At 38.6% G+C, this 12,038-nt stretch overlaps 1 protein-coding gene across 1 annotated transcript in view; it reads right to left on the reverse strand.

Annotated features, from left to right (window-relative positions):
- The window catches only part of cdh2 (cadherin 2, type 1, N-cadherin (neuronal)), a 61,788-nt gene extending 58,295 nt beyond the window's left edge, over nucleotides 1-3,493 (reverse strand). Inside the window, exon 1 of the mRNA XM_052095294.1 lies at nucleotides 3,254-3,493. Within this exon, the coding sequence (XP_051951254.1) occupies nucleotides 3,254-3,301 (48 nt within the window). The 5' untranslated portion in view covers nucleotides 3,302-3,493. The remainder of the gene's footprint in view (nucleotides 1-3,253) is intronic.
- Between the last annotated feature and the right edge of the window lie 8,545 nt (nucleotides 3,494-12,038).

A 12,038-nucleotide genomic window follows, 5' to 3' on the forward strand; every position in this document is an offset into this window, starting at 1 on the left:
CGAGAGCCAAATATCCAGAATCCCATGAGAAATCGATGGAAATAATGATCACGCTCTTTCACCATAAACAGAGGAAATGAGGCAGAACTCTGCTCAAGAAAAGCTCTGCGATGAGACTTCCAGTGTCGGTGAGTCCATTGATCAAGCTCAAAATGAACTCTTTGAATTTGCAATACTATTGTATTTTGCAATTATTACCCGCTAATTTACAACAGATCAGCTAAATTAAATAAGGTTTATTGCAGCAATATCCATGACAATTTTCTGCACAGCTCCTGAATTGTTCAATTTTTCTTGATTATACTTTCACTAAAGATAGCGAGTGCTTTCTATCTCCCCTCCCCCGCTGTCCGCCCTCCTGTGGCACTATGGCATCTGTTATTTTGAGGTGGGTGTAATTAGACTGATGAGGTCAGGAGGGCAAGATGTTAGAAAAGCAGAGCTGACCAGGCTACACACAGTCTGCCTTGAATGGCGTGGTATGGTGGAGCACTTATCATATAAAAACACACACTCACACAGCTGGCATAAGCACTCCAGTGACACAAGTCATAAACCCTTCTTTATGGCTTATGCTTAAAACAGGCATGCGCACCTAGGATAGTGTTGTTTAACAGCTACCGAACAGCACAAATCCTCATTCATTCTCAATCAGAACAATAAACAATGAATATGGAGTCATTACATAAACACTCACTGAGCACTTTATTAGCAACACTATGGTTCTACCCAAGGTTTGACATGTTGTGCATTCTGAGATGCTATTCTGCTCACTACAATTGTAAAGAGAGGTTACATGAGTTATTGTAGCCTTTCTGTCAGCACGAAACAGTCTGACCATTCTCTGTTGACCTCTTTCATCAACAAGGTGTTTCCATCCGAACTGCCGCTCACTGAATTTTTTGTTTTGTTTTTGGCACCATTCTGAGTAAACTCTAGAGATTATTGTGAGTGGAAATCCCAGGAGATCAGCAGTTACAGAAAAACTCAACCAGCCCGTCTGGCAGCAACAATCATGCCATGGTCGAAATCACTGAGATCACATTTTCCCCTATTCTGATGGTTGATGTGAACATTTACTGAAGCTCCTGACCCATATCTGCTTGATTTTATGCAATGCACCGCTGTCACATGATTGGCTGATTAGATTATCTCCTCAAATAAACAGGTGTACAGGCGTTCCTAATAAAAAGCTCAGTGAGTGTAAATGTAGCTATCTAATGGCATAAGCTAGAATCTGATAAGACACATGGTCTGTAGCTTTGCATAATCAAATAGGTAAATTTGGCTTTTAGTGGATGCTAGTTTAAAAGATCAAAGGAGGATTGAGTGTTGGTCCTGATGTCCATCGAAACAAGCCTCTTTTTTGGAATAAGATCAAACGCAGGAGGAAGGCGACTGGCTGTGTTTGTTAAAAAGACCATAGTCAATTGATCAGACATGTTAATTACTTGTTAGCTCAAAGCATGCTGACTTATTGCCCTCCTGCACACAACAACTGATCAAACATTTGCTTTTGTTCTAACAAATGTCATCATCAACGATGGCATAACTGTCACTGCTAGAGCCAAATGTTTCCTTAAAGGAATATTCCAGGTTCAATACGAGTTAAGCTCAACTGACATCTTTTATATAACATAATGTTGAAAAATTATTTCAAGTCATCCCTCCTTTTCTTTAAAAAAAGCAAAAATTGAGATAACAGAGATAATAGAAGTAAATGGAGCCAATTTTTGGAGGGTTTAATATGCAGATATATGAAGCTTATACTTTTATTAAAGCACTTACATTGATTCTTCTGTTAAAGCTCATGCATTATTTGAGCTGTAAAGTTGTTTAAAATGCCTTTTTTATGGTCGCTTTAGGGTTGTGTTACGTCTCCATGGCAACAAAGTTGTAAAATTAGATCTAACTTTACACAGAAAAGGTTAGTAAGTGATTTGATTACACTAAAATCATGTTAAAATGAAAATTGTTTACATCTTGTGGCTATACTTTTTTACCGTTAACAGTTTGGACCCATTCACTTCCATTTTAAGTCCTGTAACCCTGATTCTTTTTTCTTCTTTTTTTTAGAAAAGGAGGGACATTTATTTTTAAGGGTAATCAAACATTATGCGGCAAATGCTGGCAATTCAGCTTAGCTTGTATTCAACCCGGGATATTCCTTTAACAATGCATGCTTTCCTGATCAGTTTTTCAATCTCAGCAAATCGAGATGCTTTGCAGCTGATGATTCGCAGAACCCATATAAATAGCCGGCACTACAGGACTGCTTTTGAAAATCTGACTTTAAACTGTCCCGTCAGCAATTGCTTAGCAATATGCTGCCTCTGCACATCCTTACAGAGGGAATGATTGTAAATGGAGTAGCACCAGCGGCCCTGCTGACATATAGGATCTCTGAGAAATAAACGGGGAAAGAGGCAGCACACAATAAAGCTAAAATAGATCGAATAAAAGACACGGTCACAATGTGCTCTCGCTTTATTTTGTCTGCGATAAACGCTATTGGCGCGCCGGCGACCTTTAATCGTTCAAAAATTCGAATTAGAATTTTAAATGTGAGCCCTCTCTGAAAGAATGCGCTGCGCAACAGCAGACCCCACCAAAAGAGATGAGAACGGAACAGGACAGTCGCCTCGCGGCCACTTCAATGAGCTGTTCATTAACTGATTATTTGTACATTTGTTTCATCAGTCGGAACGGAACCATTGTGACCTAATCACCTCCCCGAGGCCAACTTTCCCATCTCGTGCAAAAGGAGCGAGGACGCGTTTCAAAACCCGCATTTCGTCTGCGACTGACTCCGGTTCACCACGGGACGGTTTGAACGGGGCTTCTAGTACAATGTACGACAATTGCTCTAGGGAACACAATAAACAAATCCAGCAACATCGCACATCTAAACGCTATTATAAACAATTAAGACGCTAAGTTAAAGATAGACCGTCTATAATTGCATACGAAGCCATCAAATTATGTAGAATTATTTAACCCTAAAAGACAAACCAAAACATCGATAGGATTTAATTCGTTGGCTAAGAGCCACCAGACACTATATTATAATTTGACTAGGGGAAAAAGCAGACAAATTATTCCATCGAATTGGTCGATAGCTAACAAACACCCAGAACATAAATAATAACAATTATGAACATGTCAAACACAGCTAAACACAAGGCAGCATCGTAACAGTAAACCTCGAGCCCGTGCTCGAGCGCACACATCGCCTTCGGACTATGTATTTTACCTGAACAGCCGCGAGAAGCGCCAGCATCACGCCTCCCAAACGGTACATCGTTTAAATCCTGTCCTTTATGAAGGAAACTATAGAATTTGGCCGTTTTCCTTGAGGACCGATACGTTATAATGTTCCGTAAGGTAGCAGCGGCGGCGGCATGTAGCGATAGATTCGTTCTTCCCTCTCTTTCTCTGGCACTGATCCGTGCTGCTCACAGTCTGGTGCTGACGCTCAGCTCACTCTCTCAGTACAAGAGCAGAGCATCGCCTCAGTGGCGCCTTGTAGCTGCCGCTATCGGTACTGCGCCGGATTGGGGGCTTCTTCCCTTATGTCACCCTCATTAGCATCCGGAAGTCACAGTGAAGAAGACAAGACCACACCTTCTTAAGTACAACAAAAGCTGTGTCGTGTTTAGAAGGCTGCGTGCTAGGTAGGACGCGTCCTTTGAAGGCTGCAGTATTACCGAGAGCTCTTCTTTAAACAAGCCTCGTTTAAACGAGACGGCCTTCCTAGGACAAATGGAACGTTTCATGGTTGCTATGACAGCACGCCACTCTTTAACAAGCGCGAGCGCTTTGAGTGAGAAGGGAACAAATTCTCCTTTGAAGGGAATGTATGAGGTACATTTTATGAGAGTTATAATGATGTAAAGAAAACGAAAATAGATTTAACAGGTGTACTTTTAGTCTAATACTTTATTTAAATGATATATTAATATAATTAAAAAAACAATTATATACTCTGCACACATCTACTGAGGTACTTCAATTTGGGAATTCAAATTTATTGCGTATTAACATCGTATTTATGGGCAAATTGGCGTATTTTGTTGTTGTTGTTTTGTTTTTACTTTTCCGTTGAATCAAATAATTGGTGGGTTGTGAGTGCCCAGGAAGGATACACCTCGTGCATCCTCCGAATTCCCGTGAAAGAAGGTCGCATTCGAAGTGCCCTACTTGCTTTTCTGAAACGGGACAGCCTCGATGACGTATGCGGCCGACAAACGCGACCTCCGGAGGACGCATCCTTCCGAAGGAGACACAGCCAAAAGGAAAATCTTTCTTTAACCCCACCCAATCCCTTAATGCCCACTAATCATCAGAAGAGACTGAGAATTCCTGGATTTAAAGTGCATCATTCTTCTTGGCTACTTTGTGTTATTTGCTCCTGAAAGCATTGCTAAAACAGCATGCGAATTAAATCCAAATAAATTAATTAAATAGAGGCCCAATTTGGCTTTCATTATGACAAAATTTCATGAGTATATAAGATGGGGAGGAGGGGGTATTATGCTCATGGTATGCTGTGAATCTTAAAGAGTGTGTAATGACAATGTAAATTGATTTTTTTGACAGTGCTGAAATGTGATTAGCGAATTTGCTCAGGTGATGTCTTATTCCAATGTTGTCTTGTGGCCATGACTGTGTCTCTAGTCATGGCAGGGACAGGGAAACTGGCACTTGGAGAGCCAATGACAGCAGCAAATGTCTACGGAGCAGATGTCCAGTGTGCTCTGAGAGAGTCTCCGGTCATCAGCGTGCACCACCATCTGCTCATCATTACCGGCCGGCCGAAACACACACACAAACTGTGGAGCCGACGGTCTGTCTAAGTGACGTCAGAGGTTGGACTTGACAGACAGAGAAAGAGATAAGAGATAAAGAGACAGAAAATTAGGAAAAGAGACAAAATCTGCCTAAACATACCAGCGATCTATAATTGAAATTGTACTTTTTAAAAGAAAGTGTCTCCATAAGTACTTGTAAAGTGGTGTTACCTGGGAATTTCATCATACTCATAAATGTTCTGTATGTTGGATGCTTGTGTATTGTCTTTGGCATGGCTAATTGTCTTGGAATGTATTGTCAACCAGTATAATAACAGGACAAGTGAAATTCCGCCATTGTATTTAAGATGGCAATCAATTGCATCAGTTTCAAAGTCGCCAAACTGGACTTTAAAGTAAAAAAAAATTACCTCAATATTATCGTTCTTCGATCTCATTATGGTCCTGCTTAATTGCAAGATATTTCATTACACCCCTAAACCATTGTATCAGTACATTACCAAAGTTATTATGATGTGATACCTTGTGCTTTAGATTATCTTCACAAAAATACCAATTCATTGAGGATGAAATGGTAATTGGCCCATTATGTATGACTGATTACAGTTACTACTTAATAGCCACACATAGTTAGCTGCTTAATGAATAATTTGTGAGGAAATGACCAGAGAGGTCCTCTCAGATCTGCTGATAATCTATATGTAGACACAGTCCACTACTTTTACAATGCTAAAAGCATTATGGTCAGAACAGAGCATTTTGGCCAGCTAACTAGCCATCTCTCCTCTTGGGAGGTCGTTCTCTCACTCTCGGACTCCCTATGGACATAAAAATTTGTTTTCTTGCAGACTACATTTTCCATGACCTGGACCATATTTCAACCAGACCATGTTTATAATGCCCTGGCTAGCCTTTGAGTCATGAGTCATGTTAAATTGCAGCATCTGCAATATGAATAAAATAAAATGAGCTAATTTTACACTGTTGCACAAGGAACTATTAAGATTTATTTTAGTTGGTCTTCTTATAGGCCAGAAATATTTAGAATCCATGCATGAATGATAGCAAAATAATGAGCATGGAGAAAACTGTAGCTCATTATTAATTTACTTCATGGTGATTGGCTTTATAAAGGGGACAGGAATCTTATTGGTCTGCTGAGAGATTAATTTTATATGGATGTACTAGAGTACTTTAACAGTTTTTTGGGTTAAGGGTTACACTGAGAATGTTTTTGGGTATATGTATGCGTTATGAGCAAGAGACTGAAACGGGGTGTGGTGTTAGGCCTCAGAGAGACGTTTAAATAAATAATAATCATAAAATGTTCAAGGGGTAATTAAAGTGTCCATAGGGATGTGTCCAAACAAAGGGGGAATCTGGTGTCCTTGTGGTGCGATGTGAATGAAAGATGGTGATGAAAGCACAAGGTCCAGGTATAATGGGACGTATGTGCTGTCCAAATGGAGTGGAATCTCCAAAAGAGTGTTGCACCAACTCCAAAAGGGGGCATCACTTCCACTCACGGTTAAGGTTAGGGAAAGGGTTAGGTTAGGGGCTCTCTTTATCTTGCTGGCAGTTTGGAAATCCTGCCTCTTTTTGGAGTTCTACCTGCAGCTATTCTTTTCCGGCATCCTGGCCAGTTGGCCACAACGCATACTCCAGTTTGCGTTGCGGTTCTGGGACTTATCGAATTCAGCTTATCTAAACCAGCTTGTGCACACAAGGAGATTGAAGCTGGCTCCTCAGGAGAGGTGTGCTCTATACATTTTAATGATAGCAGTGATGAGGCTCTATTCACCTCAGGTGCGCCTCATCATCCCCTGACCAAACGAGGCTTCTTAAATTGCGCCCCTCCTCTCTGTTGCCCACTAGCTTTGTGAGCATTACTGAAGGTCAGCCCTGGGAAACGGGGCAGCTCTTTGAGAGGGAGGAATGGGTCATTCCGCCACAGCATATCCATATACAGGTAGATGACATTAAATACTTCTGGAAAGTTCTTAGTACTTAGCATTTTGTTAATTTTTAAATAATAGCTTTTATGTAGGGTTGCCACTTTTGATGTTGTAAAATAAGAGACAATTAAATTTCACTGAAATGAACTGGCGAAAGCAAAAAGGTGATTAAAGGAATAGTCCAAAAAAGGATTAGTTCAAACCTGTATGACTTTCTTATTTATGTGGAATACAAAGAAATATGCTTTAAAGAAGATCCCCCTACGTCTTTGCAATAAAATGACAGTGAATAGTGCCTCGTTTTAAAAATAAATCTGTTTCTCACCAGCACCTATTATATTGCCATTTACTTGCATTTTAAGGACTTATAGAGCTGAAATATTCTTCTAAAAATCTCAGTTTGTGTTCTGCTTAAGAAAGAAAGTCATACACATCTGGGTTCATGAGGGCTAAAACAACTAAATTCTAGATTATTGCTAAAAAATGACTTAAAGTCCAGGTTGTTCCACTGTACCTTCAGAAGACTTGGAATTTGATGCAGGAGTCACATGTGCTACTTTTATGATTCTTTTTTGTCATTTTTAAGCTTGAAAATGAGGCACTGTATCCTGTATTGACGCAGGAGGATCTTCATTAAAACATCACCTTTTCTATGCATAAAAAGTTTGGAATAACAGGGTCTGTAAAATATGATGAAATTGTCCTGTCTGGGTGAACTACTCCTTTAACGGTGATTATGGTATATGTTCATAACAATTTTAACTTTAAATCTTGAAATCGTTATCTTAAAATAAAAGTCCATGCACACATTAAGGCCCCGATATATTTCCGGAGTAGTTCTTCCTCATTCTTCATTAAGGCGTAAAATGATGTTCAAAACAGCCAAGCAACGGTATACTGTTTGCAAATGTTCAGACACCCACCACAGTGCTGTGTGAGACATTTAAAGACATTTAAATATGAAGAAGCTACATGTAAAACCTTAACTAATGTGACATTAAAGTTTGTTATCAATGACTGTATTTCTCATTCTATGAGTAAAATTCAATGAGGTCAGTAAAACAAGCACTTTTACAAGTTGATGATGATTTAAAGTAATATACAGTATATGAAGTAGAAAAGTAGTAATATGTCTTGTTTACATTCTGAATTTGTGACTCTAATGTGTTAACAAGCTATACACACCCATAATATGTGCTGATTACACTCTGTCATTGTAATTTATAATGACAAAGATACTACTGCAAATATGGGTGTATAAATAGTGTTTATGGGCAAAATACAGAAAAATGAATGTTGATAGGCATACCATATTATGGGCAGATGTGTTAATGGCTGCAGGATTGAATGGGCACTTGAGAGTATTTGAGTAGATTTGATTCATTTTGTAGACTAATTAAACAAAAAAAAAATAGCTTGACATGGTCTTGGAAAATCGCAAATATGTAGTTCAATTAGCACCAGCTCACTAATAACTCCACACACCGGTGTGTTCATGTTGACTACTCTTTACTGAATGAGCAATGTAAGAAAAGTAGGTGGAGCTTCAGGTCCCACCTACTGATGTGTGGGCCAATGGCAATAAGAAGGTGTATAGCAGCGGGTTAGAATTATTCCTTAAAATTGACCCAGGCAGGCTGTTACAAACCACCAAAACAAACTCAAAAACTCATTTTTGCCAGATGTTGTTCTAAATGACATCACACCCTTTCATTTTTCAATTTTGTATGAAGTAGATCAGTGCCTTTATGCCTCAAGTACCCACTGCTGCAGAGAAAGTCATCACTATAAGAGCTTGTATGAGATGTGTCTTTCACAAATTTAGGTTCTTGTCTCACAGAGGACAGTGAAGCTTATATATGGTTACCCTACAGTTTTGTTCTCCTTTCTTTCTTTCTTTCTTTCTTTCTTTCTTTCTTTCTTTCTTTCTTTCTTTCTTTCTTTCTTTCTGAAGTGATTGTTCCCAGTGGGAGGTATGTTATGAGTATAAGCTTAGATTTGATCTCTTACTTATCTCATTAGCATGCCACTGTGTGTTCTATAGTGAGTTTTGAGATGCTCTGCATGCTGTTTGTGTGTGTACTGAGTTAAGAGGGGTTACATTCTCGAACACTTAACTACAGTGTCTAATAGTCTCAATCCATTTCTTCCCTTTTCCCATTAAAAGCATCTCTTCCTACTGTTCTTCGTGCTTTCCTCCAGCTTTATTCTGAAATTCACTTGTAGCATTGAAGCACTAAGAAAAGTGGAAAAGACAATCCACTTTGAAAGGCTTTAAGACAATCTTCTAAAAGTCAGTCAAAACAAAGTATTAAACAATATCAACTAAAAAAACACAACAACAGTGCACTGCGAGCAGCTCTGATCTAAATGTCAACTCTCTCTGCCACAACTGGTTTATATGAATGTGTGAGCACAGAAATGTGCTTACATTGCTGAGTATCATTCAATATTCCACTCTTCATAATTATTTGTAAACATCGTCTTTCACACATTTACATGCCTTTAAGCATATTTGTGTCTTTGTATATTAAATACAAAGTGGATTTTGTTTATCATCACTGACAACTTATGTTGTTGTAATATTGGCCTGCCACATCCAGGTTCTAAAAGGCAAATCACACATAACAGTGACTGGAAATATCATAAAATCATTCACAATAGGTAAGTATTTTGTCCATCCCTTTTATAGGGATAATTACCCCAAAAATAAATTTAATTCTCATCATTTACTCAACCTCATCCCAGATGTGTATGACTTTCTACTGCTGAACACAAGCAATGAGTTTTAGAAGAATATCTCATCTCTGTAGGTCCATACAATGCAAGTTAATGTTGTACAGAACTTTAAAGGCCCAAAATGCACATAATGGAAGCATAAAATTAATCAATACAACTCCAGTGGTTAAATCCATGTCTTCAGAAGTGATGTGACAGGTGTGGTTAACAAACAGATCAATATTTAAGTATATTATTTTACTATAAATATCCACTTTCATTTCCACGTCATTCTTTTATGTTTTTGGCAATTCACATTCTTCATACATATCGCCACCTACTGGCAGGGAGGAGAACTTACATTAAAAAAGGACTTAAATATTGATTTGTTTCTGACACACACCAATCATAGCACTTCTGAAGTTATGGATTTAACCACTTCTCATATGGATTACTTTTATGCTGCCTTTATTTGCTTTTTGGACCTTAAAAGTTCTGGCCACCATTAATGGACCTACAGAACTGAGATATTCTTCTAAAAATCTTTGTTTGTGTTCAGCAGAAGAAAGAAAGTCATACACATCTGGGATGAGGCTGAGTAAATTATGAGAGAATTAAAATTTTTGGTGACCCTTTTAAGTTGATAAGTCATAGAATCACGTTACTATACCTACATGTTTGCAAAATTATTTTTTACGTGGCTTGTACATTTTCCAGCAGTTTCCTGGTCATATAAACACAAGAGGTGCCAAAACAACAACATTTATTCACTTTCACACAAATCACAAGTAAAATGAACACTTACTTTTTGCTCTGTTCCTCACACAGTGCTATCTTATGACATCAAAACACTTTTACTATAGCGCATGATTTAAAAGGCAATACATGTTAACGTTTGTATAACATAACCAACAAATATTTTAAGCTTATTTTCATACGATGAAGTTGCGCGGTTGGCTCATATCTGCTTTTCAAAAATTTTGAAATTTCTCAGTTTTGCAATTTTCTTGAGATCAGGCTGCTGCTATCCTACTGTAACTTTGCACAAACATTTGGCTAGTTACATTAAAAGTTTTGCATTTAACATAGTTTCCCCCTCTGCTGTCCACCACACAATCAGAACAGACTATTTTGTGGGTTGCGACCCACCTGTTAAGAATCATAATTTTTTACATTACATTTAAAAATTTCAGTAGAAAATAATTCACCAAATACATTTTGTACTTTCAAGACATACTGCTTGAATACTGTGTGCAATGCATTTTTTGAGGTTCTGCTTTTGTATCTATACCCATTAACTCAATTCTGGGATTAATTATACATGTCTGGGACATCAGTATTCAAATCATGTCATGTTCAAACAAGCATCATGCTGTCCTTAACCCTAGAATATTGGCCATAATACACACATTCTCCTCTCTGCTGCCTTCTCTAATGTCTTCAAGCATCCCGTTCATTCTACATCTGCCCACATCTCACTCTCTCTCCTCTCTTTTTCTCTCGATGAGCCTAATTACCCATGTGCAAGGGAGTTCAGCTCACTATATTGAGGTGACTTGTTTTTGGAATGGGAGGTTGGTGAGCGCTCACATCTAATACAAACACACACACACACACACACACACACACACACACACACACACACACACACACACACACACACACACACACTCTCTCTCTATCTCTCCTTCTCTCACAAGATTTAGGTAGGTGGCATGGGGTTTTTGAGCAGATAATTACATTCGGAGCAGTAAAGAAAATAAAATGGCTGAGAAGAAAAGGAACAGATCCCTTTTTTTCTCCTCTTTACTTTACACACTCTTTCTTCTGCCTAATTATCAGCGCAGCTCTGAGGTTAGGCGAAGGATTCTCACATCTCCCTCTTCTAAGCTTTTCATTCTGTCTGTCTCCCTCTGAGATGTGCAACAACTCTACACTGGGAAAAGACAACCTCTACAAAGACTCAAAAACATGTATGTGAATTTATTTTAAGGCTGACATGTAAGGCTTGTTGTTCGTGTGAAAGGTTTTTCTGTGATTTGAGAGCTTTGGAAATGAGCTCAGGAGGCATCGGTGAGCTAAGCATTGAAACCGCACACATACAGTAAAGCTGAAGGTCCTTATTGCTGGAGGATATGTGGCATTGCCTTAGGGATAGACATCTTTTAACCAACTCCCTACTGGGATAAGGTCTTTTACAAAGACTGATTAATATTCTTTTTTACATTCATACACTGAACAAAACCTAGCACAAACTCAGCATTATGCATGTGTAACAATGCCTCCTTAACCTTGATTTCACATATAAACACAGAATCTTAATACAATGCTTTTGATGTTAGAAAATGCTAAAATTGTATCTGTATTATCAGACGCCCTGTTGTCAGTCTGCCGTTCACTGGCTAAGCCCAGAAACATACTTTACCCAAGTGGATTAATGTAAATGCTTGTAGCTACGTAAGCTTGATTTCACATGTTCTTGAGATCTGAAATGTGACAGTCCAGAATTCTTATCACAATGCAAGTATGCCTTGCATTCTCAGCATTGCCAGAA

The sequence above is a fragment of the Xyrauchen texanus genome, chromosome 28, assembly GCF_025860055.1.
Source record: "Xyrauchen texanus isolate HMW12.3.18 chromosome 28, RBS_HiC_50CHRs, whole genome shotgun sequence".
NCBI lineage: Eukaryota > Metazoa > Chordata > Actinopteri > Cypriniformes > Catostomidae > Xyrauchen > Xyrauchen texanus.